At 39.4% G+C, this 15,352-nt stretch overlaps 1 protein-coding gene across 2 annotated transcripts in view; it reads right to left on the reverse strand.

Moving 5' to 3' along the window:
• The window catches only part of XRN1 (5'-3' exoribonuclease 1), a 205,025-nt gene that overhangs the window by 73,729 nt on the left and 115,944 nt on the right, over positions 1-15,352 (reverse strand). For both annotated transcript variants that reach the window (XM_029615082.1, XM_029615083.1), the window contains one exon: positions 2,328-2,417. In XM_029615082.1, the coding sequence (XP_029470942.1) occupies positions 2,328-2,417 (90 nt within the window). The remainder of the gene's footprint in view (positions 1-2,327; positions 2,418-15,352) is intronic.

The raw sequence follows: 15,352 nt of genomic DNA on the forward strand, positions 1-15,352 counted from the left end.
CTATTGCTTATTAGTTATTGTCATAGCAGTTTATGGATTTATCCTCTAGGAACTTAGCCAAATCTTTTTTTAAACCCAGTTACACTAATTGCTGTAAACACATCCTCTGGCAATGAATTCCAGAGCTTAACTATATACTGAGTGAAAAAGATTTTTCTTCGATTTGTTTTAAATGAGCTACTTGCTAACTTCATGGCATGCCCCCTGGTCCTTCTATTATCAGAATAAATAACCGATTTACATTAACTTGTTCAAGTATTTTCATGATTCTGTAGACTTCTATCGTATCCCACAACAGTCGTCTCTTCTCCAAACTGAACAGCCCTAACTTCTTTAACCTTTCCTCATAAGGAGCATGGAACAACTGCCCTATCATTTTGGTCACCCTTTCTCTGCACTTTCTCCAATGCAGCTATATCCTATTTTGAGATGCAGTGATCAGAACTGCACACAGTATTCAAGGAGCGGTCTCACGATGAAGTGATACAGAGGCATTATGACATCCTCCCTTCTTAATAATTCCTAACATTGTTTGGTTTTCTTGACCACCACAGTACACTGGGCAGACAATTTCAATGTATTATCCACTATGACATCTAGATCTCTTTCCTAGGTGGTAACTCCTAAGATAGATCCTAACATTGTGTAACTACAGAAAAGGTTATTTTTCCCTGTATGCATCACTTTGCACTTGTCCATGTTAAATGTAATTTGCCATTTGGAAGCCCAGTCTTCCAGTCTCACAAGGTCTTCCTGCAATTCATCACAATCCACTTAAGATTTAATTTCTCTGTATAATTTTGTGTCATCTGCAAATTTGATCACCTCACTCATTGTAACCCTTTCCAGATCATTTATAAATATATTAAAAAGCATCGGTCCAAGCACAGACTCCTGAGGTACTCCACTAACTTTTTCCACTGTGAAAATTGACCATTTAATCCTACTCTCTGTTTCCTGTCTTTTAACCAACTTGCAATCCATAAAAGGACATCACCTCCTATCCCATGACTTTTTAGTTTTCTTATAAGCCTCTCATGCAGGATTTTATCGAACGCCTTCTGAAAATCCAAATACACCACATCTACTGGTTCTCCTTTGTCCACATGTTTTATTCACCCCTTCAAAAAAATGTAGGAGATTTGTGAGGCAAGACTTCCCTTTGGTAAATCCATGCTGGCTGTGTCCCATCAAACCATATCTATCTAACAGGCCGATACAGTAAAGTCTGCGGGAGAGGGCGCTATTAAGTGCCATGGGTTGGACGCGCGTTTTCCTCCCCTTACTGAATAAGGGGTAAGGGAAAACGCGCATCTAAGAGCAGGCTAACAGTGCGCTCTGTTGGAGCGCACTGTACTGTATCGGCCTAAAAATGTTTTGTGATTTGATTCTTTATAACAGTTTCTATGATTTTTCCTGGCACTGAAGTCAGGCTTACTGGTCTATAGTTTCCCGGATCACCCCTTGATCCCTTTTTAAATATAGGGGTTATGGCCATCTTCCAATCTTCAGGTACATCAGATGATTTTCATGATAAGTTATACATTTTTACTAATAGGTCCGAAATTTCATTTTTTAGTTCTTTCAGAACCCTGGGGTGTATACCATCCGGTCCAGGTAATTTACTACTCTTCAGTTTGTCAATCAGCCTACCACATCTTCCAGGTTCATCGTGATTTGGTTCAGTTTATCTGAATCATCACCCACAAAAACCTTCTCCGGAAGAGGTATCTCTCCAATATCCTCTTCAGTAAACACTGAAGCAAAGAAATTGTTTAATCTTTCTACAATCGCCTTATCTCTAAGTGCCCCTTTAACCTCTTGATCATCCAACGGTCCAACTAAACCCCATGTTTAGAACAAATGGACTTAACAAGGAAACACAAATTATTTTTGTGGATTTGGGACTCTTGTCTGCAGTCATTATCTCCGCGAGCCAGAAGTTTGATTCTAAATAATATGTCTGTTCTTGTTGAATAAGAATGAATTATGAGATAGAAATTACAGTTACCAGTAATGACCTCTTGTGGGATGTAGAGGACTATAGGGGGGGGTGGGAAGCGAATTTCCTCTGACAACAAATGTTTATCTTTTTCTGTGTATGAGTCTGTGAGGTGCAGAGTTCACTCCTCCTTTGACTTATTTTCTACTATATCACATTTGCTGAATAAAATAAATTTAAACATAAATGACAGCACTACTGCAAAACACAATAAAACCAGACCATTAACTTAACTCTCTGTGGACTGATACTTTTTCACATGAGGAGTCTTTTGTACTTGGTAAACAGCCATACACGATTTAGAGGTATCACAAATACTACTCACCCATTCTCATCATCCCCAGGCCAAATATCATCCTCATAAAACACATCTTCTTGACTGTTTTTTGCTACATAACTAAATAATTCAGTGAACCTGAAAAAAAAAAAAAAAGAATCAAGGATTGTTTTATATAGCACTTTAAAGCAATTTTCAGGAAATAAACAATGAGATGTTTCAATTATCTATGCTCGTTCTTCCACACAACTACCCAATGGAAATAAAAGTTAATAAACTACATAAGGTGATACCTTTTTATTGGATTAACTTAATACATTTCTGGAGTAGTTTTTGGGAACTACACTCACTTCATCAGGTCAAAACAAAATCAGCAGGTAAAAAAAAAAGGATGACTTTCCTGAACATACAAGTTAACCACAGATTATATTACAATGATGGTGTGAAAGGGATATGGGGTGATGTGTTTGATGGTTAGCAGAGTGATAAGGTGACAGAAGCACAACAGAATTAGGTCTGGTAATGAGTTAAAATCTCCACCACAGTTACTCACATGCGTAAGACATTCAACCTAAGGGGACTTTATTAATCCTTCTCTTCTAATTCAGTATGTATACTACTTAATGCAGAAAATATGAAAAGGGATGCTACATTGGTGGAATAAGCCATTAAGTTAAAGAGTAATGTCCCACAAAGACATAAGATTGCATATTTCAAAGAAGAGCAAGACAACACTTCTATTTGCATGGGTAAGCATTTTTTATGAATAGACCACTGCCTCAATGAACTAATGATCATGATACCAAAAGGGAATTGAGAACTATCCAGAAACATAAAATATTAGGAGTTAAAACAATCACACTCTTCAGGTAGGTAACTGTGGGGCTCTGTGAAATTTGCTACCATCCTTTGCAATATGGCGACTTGCAGGCTTTTGTAGCATTTTCTTCTTTCAAAGTTTGTTTGAAGCTTGTTTCTTACTAGTTGCTGGAAAGCTACTACTAGAGGAACAGGGAATATTTATTTTTAGTTATTTGTCCTCTAGGAGTAGTGGCTGTGAGTCTTTTATGATTTTTCTGGGGGTTTTTTTGTGCTGCATTTGTATGTTCTTTTCTTTGTACTGCAGTAGGTTTGTCCTGAACATTTTAAGTGAAGATGTAATCTTCACAAATTTTTATTGTAGACTTTTGTTTGAAAGATTCAGTTAGGACTTTGAGATGTTTTGGTCTCTGTGTTTTGGGTCAGAGCACAAAAGGTAACACCGTGTAGCTTGGCTGAGATAAAATGGTCCTTTTAATATGTAAAAGGTGGATGCTAGAACCATGAAAATAGCTGCACCTCTCAGTTGGTCCTCTGTATATAAATGTTTCTAATTGGTCATTGTTGATTGCAACTATGATATCCAACAGTTAGACTATTTCATGGAAGAAGCTATTTTAAATCTGATTTTTATTTTATTTATTAAAATTTTGATACTGCCAAGTATCAATGGCCCAATGGGTGAACAAGAAACAAACAATCACAGTAAAATGCATAACTAATGTTACATGCTCAAAGGGAAAAGGCCTGATAGAATACGTTGAACATTTTGGAACGGCCTTCCATCCACAACTCAAATAGCAGAGAATTCCATATTTCTGGAGCTGCCACTGAGAAAGCCCAATTCCATGTCTCCATGAATCTAGCATGTTTCATGTTGGGGATTGCTAATAAACCCTCAGAGCATCGGAGCACACATGTTGGATTGTAGATTCGCAGGAATTGAGTGTTAACATCTTGTGTAAGCAATCTTATATGTGACTCTCGATTGAACTAGCAGCTAGTGTAGCACTTGAAGAGATATGGTCCCTCATTGACTGAAAGATGGAAAGCACTCAGAGAATTGTAAAACTGTTTTTTTCCTGTTAGTCAAAATCATATGAATATATCTATATTTGTAAGGTCCAGTCTGGCATCATAAATGTCATTGAAAAAAAGAAAAAAATCACCTTGAACAGTTTAAGCACTTTATATACTTATATTGTATTTAGGAAATACTTTTATTAGCAAAATGTCCAATCTCTAAATCTGCAAATAAAAAAATTGTTTTGAAAGGGATCGTGGTTTCATCTTTAGTACATTATAAATTGGCAACCCACCAATATTAAATATTTTAAAATCATTAACCTGCCAACCACCTTCCTATGTTTTAATAGAAAATCCTTTAATCCAAAAAACCCTTAATTTTAATTTTTTTTTTTTTTTTAAAAGAAAAAGAACAGCATATCTTGTTTGCTGCTACACTATATTCTTCCATTTGTTAACTATTCCAATATACCCGAGCTCTTATTATACCATTCTTATATTGAGCATATTCCAAACATGATGTTCCTTCATTCCCAGAAATTGTAGTCCCAGACATTATGATCCTTAATTGCAAAACACTTATCTTTTCATTCTCCCAACGAGGCCATGTTTTAGACTTTGTCTTTCCTCAGGGGTTGTTCTTCCTTCAAAGCAAACCGGAAAGTGCATGGAGCATTCTGAGAGAGTTTAGTCAATGGGTAACTAAGCCTTTCTAATCAACTCCTGGTACCCATAGCAGTACCCATGATCTGCAGACAGATGTCATTATTGAAGTAGGATGAATTTAATGAATTTTGTAATAGTATCCAGAGTGTATTGGTGCTCCAGGGTGAATGACTTTAGAAATATGCAACATATAATTATTGGCTATTTGGAAATGACCCATATGTTGCTACATAAGGGAAGTACAATTAGTTTATTTGCATAAATATATAGGAAAGTCAAACAACGCATACTGCTTGACGAACATAACAGTGTACCGGGGAAGACCTGTTTTTGTAGATCAAATCTGATTGGTTGAACTTAAGATGGAATGTTGGGTTGGGGCTGGGCGACAAGAAGAAAAGGCAGTGCTGTAGGTTATTTGTGCCTTGGTGTGGGTAGGCTGTTGTGTGGTGAATTTGTGGTGAATATTTTTAAAAAATGTGTAATTAAATAAAGAGGTTGTACTTACCTATTTTCAAGTTGTAAGGCAGAGCAGCAATTTTTTACATTGCTGCTGTTCAGTTCGTCAGGGTTGTAAGAAGGTGTGAAGTAAATTATGCTGGTCCTTTGACAGGAACAAGCAGCGAAATTGAGGATTCATATCATTCATTAGACTGAGGGAACAAGAAAGCAGTAAGTTTATGTAGGTCGGGTTCAAGGACGGAGCGGGAAGCGATATGAGGCGGGGTTAAGGAAGTGAGAATGCTGGTACTAACAGCTGAAGAGGTGGCAGGAACAGTGGCAGTTGGGAGCGCGCGGTTGGAGTGAGGGCGAGCTAGTGCACCAGCATTATTAGGACATAGTGCTGCGATTAAACAGTGGGGGTGTAGCTGAACTGAGGAGACTCAAAAGAAGTGTAGAAATGAAAGCAATCTAAGCGGGGCTAGTATGGGAGGCGGAGTCCGAAAGAACGTTAATCTTTTTGGGTAGGGTCAGAGGGGGACAGGTCATGTGTGTTGATTCAGATTATCACATGATTTGGGATGTGCAGTTAGCAACAGCGGTGCAGGATACTGGATTTACTGAAGGGGTTAGACATGGCTCTGCATTAATTCAATGTTTGATGGGTCAGGGAGAATTCAGGTTATTAATAAAAGTGGAAGAAGAGTGTAAGGGGGCTCAGAAAAGAGGGTCTATAGTACTAGTGGGAGAACAGGAAATAAAGTATCAGGTGTTGGAAGGGGTAGTTTAGTTGGGGAAAGGATATAAGTGGTTATAAAGAGTTGCAGTTGATGCAAGAAAATTGGGGGAATAGAGGTCATGCGGTATTGGCACGAAAGCAAGGCAGACGTAGAATGCAGAGTGGTAATAATAGAAGTTTTCTGGTACCTAGTGGAGGGTATGAAAGAGAAGGAATTTCTGAGGTAGATGAAATTTTGCAAAGATGTGGAGATGATTTAAGGTTTCAAGATTACAGCAGTCAAGACAGCGTGGTCAAAGAAGAGAGGTAGGGAGAGTAGGATATTCCTGTTTTTCAGAATGAACAGAGATCACAGATGGAACAGGCGCGGGGTATTCAGAATGATATGGAGGAGCCGAAACGCAAATTAATAATGAAGGTGCAAGGCAAGAACAGGAGTGTCGTCCAAGTACTTCCACAGCAGCCAGTCAGACAGATGTTAACATTATTCAGGGAGTTTCCATGACAGCGGCTGATAGAAATTCTAGCAGAAATGGGAATTCAGGTTGGTTTTAGGAATCTGTGCCACAAGCAGTTTCTGTTGAGTTGTCTCAACAAGACAAGACAAGACAAGAAGAAAAAGCATAGGAAGTCTCTTAGTTCCTATTCTTCTACTAGTTCATTTTCAAGTACATCATCCTCTTCAAGTGGAGAGGGGCGTGTAGCTTCAATGCAGCAGTAGTGTGGTACAGGGAGTTCTGAGAGGGGACGCTTGCATTGGTGACGTTAACAGAACTGTGGGAATCAGTTCCTAGATTGTTAGGAAAGAAAATATGGAGACGTAAATAAATTGATATATTCAAATTATTAGAAGGACGTAAGAAGAGAGAGAATGAAAAGAAGAGGAGAAAGGAGGAATTTAAAAAAGAAAGAAGGGTACCAAGAAATACAATTAATTGGATGAAAGCATTTTTGTGCTTGGCTAATGTTTAAATGGTAGACATGAGCCGGCACTGTATGATCCTATGTTAGCTTATCAAAAAATTGAAGGTTGGCAAGGTTAAATTATGAAGAAAAATTTAGAGATAAAATGGAAGAGAATAAATATATGACTTGGGGGACACAGGATGTTAAATCTATGGTTGCTGCATATGACGCACGGGAGTCAAGGGTAAGTAGGATTAATGAGTGGAAAAGCAATGGGTGGGAATGTCTTTTGGTGATGGTAAGCCATTTCGGAGTGGAGCAAGTACAGCAAGTACTGCGGGAGTGCAGGCTGGAGGTCAGGAAATTTGTTGGAAATTCAATAGATACATGTGCCCATTCTCAGATTGTAAATTTCAACATGTACGCGCAATCTGTGTAGCCAATCACCCTGCATCAAAATGCAGTAAACGAGGACAGGTGAATATGGGATCTCAGAATAAGTGAGGTGGGGGGTTTTCCAATGTGCACCTATTGTGATCAAGGTTCAAGTTATGAGACCTCAGTTAGTGAAATATGGGAAAAAGAAAGATGCTAAATTATTGGCAAAAGGTTCTGATTTAAGTTTTGTTATTCCTTTTGGTGTGACTATTGTTAATAATCAGGTAACCAATTCAATATCGGTGCATAGACTGCACGAGGTTGTGTTGAAGAAACTGGAGAGGGAAAGGTTTGGGACATACAGTTGGTTCTTTTGAGTACAGGCCCTTCCAGCTATGTTTCTTTCTCCTTTAGATGTTACACCAAAAAAAGAGCAAGGTAAATTTCGATTAATACATGTTGTCCTATCCAGTAGGGGGACAATTAATGACTTTATTCTTAGGGATTTGTGTTCAGTGCAATACGCATCTTTTGATAGTGCACGTGCTTTGATGCCTAGATGTGGTATGCGGTCATTGATGGCCAAAGTAGATATTGAATTGGGCTTCAGATTATTGTCGGTGCACCCATCATTTTATTTATTTATTTATTTATTTAGAGTTTTTAAATACCGGCAATCATGAAAACATATCTTGCTGGTTTACAAAGAACAGGAGTGCATTATGTACATAAAAACTAGAACTGAGGTGACCGAAGATACAGTTACATTTAACAAGGGTAGCCGAACTTGGAGAAGGAAGAAGAGAGGAGAGAATAGAAATGGTTAAACAATATACAATTTAAATATAGTATACAAAATAAATGTTATATACAAGAGGCATGGTGTTTTAGGAGTCATTGAATTGTGTCATTGGGTTGTGTCCGGAAAAGCTTGCTTGAATAACCAAGTCTTAAGTTTGTTCCTTATTCAGGCTCATTTCATTAGAAATGAGCCTGAATAAGTGCTGGTTTCCTTTATTGTTTTTTATATGTTTTATATGTTCTTTATATGTTTCCTTTATTGGATTTTCATTTTCAAGGTCCATAATATTTTGATAAATGTTTACCTATGGGTTGTTCTATTTCGTGCTTGTATTTTGAGGCTTTTAGTTCACTTGTTCATTGGGTTACGAGGCAATTGTCTGGATTGAAGAATATAGCACTTTATTTAGATGACTTTTTATTTGTAGGACCTGATGGTACAAATGCTTGTGAGCGATTACTTCAGTATTTTATGTCAGTGGAAGAAGATTTTGGTATTCCTCTGGCACATGAGAAAACAGAAGGGCCTGTGTGAATTATAACCTTTTTAGAAATTGAGATAGATATGGTGGAAATGATGTCTTGCTTACCAGAAGAAAAGGTGCAGAAGATGTGTGCTATGGTGGAAGAGGCATCTGGTTTTAAAAAGGTTACATTAAAATATATACAATGGGAAAGACATTTTTAAGGAGGTTGTTTGCATCTGTGTCTGGGGTGGTTAAGAAGCATCATTTTATTAGAATTATATGAGTTTTAAGGGAGGCTTTGATAGTATGGAGAACGTTTTTGAGAAAATTCAAAGGTGTTTCTGCGTGGCAGGCTGAAGCTTTGTCTAACAACAATCTTGAACTGTATTCAGATGCGGCTGAGGGTATTGGTTTATACTGTAGGGGATCATGGTGTGCAGCATCATGGCCTGAGGAATGGAGGAAGGCTGGAATTACCAGAAATATTACATTTTTAGAATTGTTTCCAATAGCAATGGCAGTTGTTGCTTGGCCACATTTAATTAAGAATAGAAAAGTTGTATTCTGATGTGATAATTGAGCAGTGGGGAGGTCATTAATAGATACTCTGCTAGATGTCCGATGGTGTTAGCTTTAATGAGAGAATTAGTATTAGGTTGTTGGAGATACAATATTACTATTCAGGCAAAACATGTTCTGGGTTATAACAAAATTGCTGATTCTCTTTCTTGTTTGAAGTGGTCTGCATTCAGGATGTTAGTGCTTGGGGTGGACTTGGAAGGTACAGCAATCCTGGATTATTTATGGAACCCTGGAATACAGCAGCGTGGGAGTTACTTTGCAGATCGGTTGCATTAGTGATTTGGGCAGCATTTTGCAGTAGATACCTAAAAATAAAGGATTTCCTACAGCAATGGGGATGGAATGAGGCACCTATTAAAGATGAATGGATGATAAGATATGTGTTATTTGCTAGGGATCAAATTATTCAAAAGGGATGGTGGTTGGGCATATTTCAGGATTTACAATTGGTTTTTTTAAATAAGTCTAGTGGGTGGGGTAATCCTGAAGCAAGTTTTGCCTTTAAGAAAATATTGATTGGGCTAAGTCTAATGGTATAAGGATGGGAGACAGTTTATTACACATGGGGGTAGATTTTCAAAGGGGTACGGGCGTACGATACGCGCGTACCCCCCGAAAACCTACCCCAAACCCCCCCTGCACACGCCGAGCCTATTTTGCATAGGCTCGGCGGCACGCACAAGCCCCGGGACGCGCGTAAGTCCCGGGGCTTGCATGGAGGGGCGTGTCAGGGGCGTGCCGCAAGTGACGTGGCATTTCGGGGGCGGGCCGCGAGTGAAGTGGCGTTTCGGGGGCGGGCTGCGAGTGACGCGGCGTTTTGGGGGCAGGCCCGGGGGCGTGGTCGAGGCCTCCGGACCAGCCCCCGGGTCAGGTGATGGTGCACCAGCAGCCCGCTGACACGCACAGATTTACACCTGCGGAAAGCAGGTGTAAATCTGCCAACAAAGGTGGGGGGGGGGGTTTTAGATAGGGCCGGGGGGGTGGGTTAGGGAGGGGAAGTGGGGAAGGAAAGTTCCCTCCGAGGCCGCTCCGATTTCAGAGCGGCCTCGGAGGGAACAGGCAGCGTGCACTGGGCTTGGCACGCGCAGGTTGCACAAATGTGCACCCCCTTGCGCGCGCCAACCCCGGATTTTATAAGATACGCGCGTATCTTATCAAATCCAGCGTACTTTTGTTTGCGCCTGGTGCACAAACAAAAGTACGCCCGCGCGTACTTTTATAAAATCTACCCCATGACGTTTTAGAAGGTTTATGGTACATATTAGCAAGAACATGTATAGATGATTTTGAAGTAAGTATTTCGTTCAGCCTTTTGTTTGGCATTTTTTTGGAGCATTTCGGATTGGAGAATTGGTAATATTTTATTGTATAAGAATGTTCTAATTTCTCATGACTGTTTGAAATTATGGGTTCACAGATCTAAAACAGATCAACAAGGCAAAGGTGAGTGAGGAGCTAATATTGCATAGGATTGAAAAGGTGGTAACATGTCCTGTGTCAAATTGTTGGAGATATTTCAGGATGAGACCTGATATAGGGGGGTTATATTTTTGTTGCATCAGGATGGTACTTTGCTGTCATGTTTTCAGTTCCTTGCCATTTTAAGGAGAACTTTAAATAAATTAGGGCTGGATGCTGTATATTACAGTAGTCATTCCTTTTGAATTAAAGTAGATACTTGTGATTAAGGTTGTCTGTCCCAGTAAATATGTGGCTTGGACATTGAAGATCTGGGGCTTATATTTCTTATATTTAAGGGATTTAATGTGTAATATGATTTATTATTTCTTTTTCAGATGCATGGCAATCCAGATCCTCCCATTTGGCTTATTGGTCATTCCTATGTGCATTGGGGCAGGGTTGGGAGCAGTGCATCGGCCACTTGGCAGACATCTTGATTTGGCACCTTCGGGAGCATCATTGTATTGGTTGGGGAATCGGGGAATGTTGTTGTTTCAATTACTACCTATGTTAAAACATTATATAGCGAGTATGTAGAAACCAAATGTATTGTTTGTGCATTTGGGGGGAAATGACTTGGGTCATTGGATTGTAAAGCAATTAATTAGAGCCAATAAAAAAGATTTTAGTATTTTATTTGACTTACTTTCAGGGATGATACTTTGCTGGTTTGGTATAATACCAAGATGTTGTTATAGGGATCAGAAAAGGTGGTCCAAAGGGCCAAAGGATTAATAGGCAAATTGGAAAATGGGTTTAAGCTTATGGGTGAAGGCAAGTGAGGCCTGATTCTGAGCATGTGGGTTTTTATTGTGGAGAGATATTAATTTATCAGATGTTGGATTGGACTTGTTTCTAAATGATATTCAGGAAGCTTTTGAACAAGTCATTGGGCAATTATTTTTATAGCCTGCAGTTTAGTTGGGGGGGGGGGGGGGGGGAGGCTGGTGGCACAGAGTAAAAATTATTTGCCTGTGCCTGTGGTGGGTTACCTGAGCCAAGGCTTTTATTAAGCTAATTACTTATTGCTCGTCCTCATGTCACCTGCCCAGCTGGGGGAGTAAGGGCAAGGGTGGCCCAAGTACCGCTGGGAGCTGAAGGAATTAATTGAGCCCAGATTCCTAGCTAGCGGTATGGGCTTGAAGGGTTCATGGCCCTTGAAAAGTAGAGGGGAGTGTTAATTGGCTGATTGGCTTTAAGCTATTTACAGGCCGATACAGTACAGTGCGCTCCGGTGGAGCGCACTGTTAGCCGGGTTTGGACGCGCGTTTTTGACGCGCTAGCTTTACCCCTTATACAGTAACGGGTAATAGCGCGTCGAAAACGTGCGTCCAACCCCCCCCCCCGAAACTAATAGCGCCCGCAACATGCAAATGCATGTTGATGGCCATATTAGTTATTCCCGCGCAATACAGAAAGCAAAATGTGCAGCCAAAGCTTTACAAGCCGCACATTTTACTTTCAGAAATTAACGCCTGCCCAAAGGTAGGCGTTAATTTCTGCCAGCGCCGGGGAAGTGTACAGAAAAGCAAAAAAAAAAAAACTGCTTTTCTATACACCCTCTGACTTAATATCATAGCGCTATTAAGTCGGAGGCCCCAAAAGTAAAAAAAAAAAAAAAAAGTAAAAATTAAAAAAAAATTAAATTAAATTAAAAATCGGCCCGCGGCTCGGAAGACAGACGCTCAATTATGCCGGCGTCCATTTTCTGAACCCGTGGCTGTCAGCGGATTTGAGAACAGACGCCGGAAAAATTGAGCGTCGGCTGTCAAACCCGCTGACAGCTCCTGTCAAAAAGGAGGCGCTAGGGTACGCGCTAGTGTCCCTAGCGCCTCCTTTTACCGCGGGCCCTAATTTGCATAGGCTACCCTCCTGAATTGCGCACCCAGGAGAGTGGCCTGGACGCTTGCCAGCTCTCCCGCGCGTTTTTCTGTATCAGCCTGTTAGTAACATGGCAAGTGGCTGTAGGATGAAAATTATTTGTTGGGCTAAACTTGGCTCGGATATATATGTATATTTATTTATTTATTTATTTATTGCTAATAAAGCTGCGGCCTATAATTATTCCAGTTTTGTGTCCTGTGTGCTTTATTATTATAAGAAATAATTTGAATTCTTGAGCCTGTAAGAAAATGGGCTGTCTCCTGGTTACACTTCTTAATATATATATATATATATATACACATACCTGAAAAAAAGGAGACATTATGAACTGTGGACCAATGATTATATTTACTATCTTGAAGCATGAAATGAGGAGCTGAGAAAAGACCATATTACATTGGCTTGATGCTTGCTTGTATCAAGGTCCTTTGTCATCATATATTTATAACATATCAATTGTCCTTATGCATAAAAGAAAACTGACCTTGTTTTAAAAAATAAAGTGTTTTTGGAAACTTGGCTAATTTTTATTTACTTCTGAATCCTTGGTTGGGGTTGACTCGTTTTTATCTGGTGCTTAACATGTAGTTATGCCATATGGCTGGGGAATATCGCTGTATAGTGATTCTACATCCATGGTAAACCTTACTAGACTATGATTTGGAGGTGGTACGTAAAAGATTTTTAAATAAATAACATAAATCCATTGGGACCAGGAAAGTGTGAGGTAGTAGCTGCTTGTTTTTTGTTTTTTTTTAACCTGTTCAGAAAATCTATGGTGTCCTCCATGAAACTGTTTCTGTTTATATTGAGTTTAAGAATCCCCTCTATTAGTCAGGATGTTTTCGCTGAGAGTGTACCACTACCAGATATGATTGGCCTGTCAAGGTTTCCAGATTTGTGGATTTTAGGCAGCAACATAGCAGCTATCAACAGAAGGATCAACTGGTACCATATATTCCACTTCAGTATTTACTTTGGAAATGTGTTAGCATTTTTCAGTTGTTTGGTTTATTCTAGGGGTACACACTGAAAAAAAATTGCTTTTCTTTTATTCTTTTTGTTGCTGCTTTCATTTTGTTTCTTATAACTAGAACAAAACATATCAGACAAAATAAAAACCACCCCTCCAGGAAAAATAAAACTGAAACCTGTCCCCTCCCTTCTGCCCATCAAACCAGGAAAAACAAAAGAGACCCCCCTCCAGCTCCCCCCACCCCTTTTAAGTCCATTCACAGCAATTATTCACAGGTCTTTCAGGAGCAGGAGAGACCTTGAGTTGCTCCAGCCCTGCAGGTCCAAGCTTTCAAAATGGCTGCCGGTGAACCCAAGGCCAGCACCATTGTGTTATGCAGCAGAATCGCCGTATGGCCATACAACATAATGGCGCCAGCCCTAGGCTGGCCAGCAGCTATTTTGAAAACCCGAAACTGCAGGGCAGGAATGACAAGATCGCTCCTGCCTCTAAGAGACTCATGGATTGGGGAGAGAAGGGGGTCGAAGAGAGGAGGAGGGGGAGGTTGGAGGTGCCCAGAAGGGGGACCTTTTATTTTTGTGGTTTGGAGGATGGGATCTGGAATGGTGGCTTTTTGTTTTACAGATGGCTTCAAAAGTTTCAATTGCTTTTGTTTCATTTTGAAAACAAAACCAAATGAGTAGGAAATGTTTCAAACAACAGCACACCCTTAGTTTATTCCTGTGTAGGTTCCTTGTTGTGTTTCCTGTGATATGTATTGTTTGAGAGCTGTCTGTATTCCTCTTTTATGTATTTTTCTATGCCCATAATCACCAAAAAGTCTCCTTTAATCTGCTGGCTTAATGACAATGTTCTGTTTATTTTGTAGGTAATCAGTGGGAATCGTATGACCAAGGTAAATATAATTTAATTTAATTCAATCCTACACAACCATAGAATCGGGAGACCCTATAGTAATATGATACAATTGAAATAAGTCTTTTCTACATGTTTGTTTTAATCAGAAATTATTTAGTGAATAATGGCCATTTAGTCCACAAAAGGAAGAGATCATGTAACTGCTGTTATAAGAATATCAGAATCACGACAACCCAGATCTTTACACAAAAAGGACTTTTTTCTCATTATGTGCCTATGGAAAACACTTTTATAGAATAAGGACCAGAATCAACTCTAGTTTCTGCCCTCTCCTAAACACAGCAGATCCTTTTGCAGTGGATCAGACAACAAATCCTGGAAAATGTAGATTGTTGCACTTTTTAATACGTCAGTCCCCTACAGGAAATTTACAATCTCATCACTGAGGTAACAAATTTAAATATGAGAAACTGATAACCATCACAGAATGGTGGATGACACAATATTGTTCACAGCTAGCGTATAAAACACTAGAAAAATAGAGAAATGCAGACCAAATAGCACAGAACTGGAGAATGAGTCTCAGGTAGTGGCAGAAAACCTCTATAGAAAGGCAAAATAAAAATAGCACTACTCATTCAGTGAAAACTGTATACACTAACTTCATGATACTACAGAAACACTGGGCTCATGAATATAACAACACTAATAAAAATGAAGATGCTGTGATCACATGAGACATTCCCATAGCAATGGATAAAAAGTTTGATGCTAGAAAAACACACATAGTGGTAAAATAAAAATAGCACTACTCATTCACTGAAAACTGTATACACTAACTTCATAATACTACAGAAACACTGGGCTCATGGATATGACAACACTAATAAAAATGAAGATGCTGTGATCACTTGAGACATTCCCATAGCAATGGATAAAAGGTTTGATGCTAGAAAAACACACATAGTGGTAAAAGAGAAAAACACAAGAACGGCATTTCTGGACTAAACTGGTTTAGATCTTATCTCGAGAAGTCCTCACGACGAGTAACGTTCAAGGGTAGATACGG

This window comes from Rhinatrema bivittatum, chromosome 9 (assembly GCF_901001135.1).
Source record: "Rhinatrema bivittatum chromosome 9, aRhiBiv1.1, whole genome shotgun sequence".
Taxonomy (NCBI): domain Eukaryota; kingdom Metazoa; phylum Chordata; class Amphibia; order Gymnophiona; family Rhinatrematidae; genus Rhinatrema; species Rhinatrema bivittatum.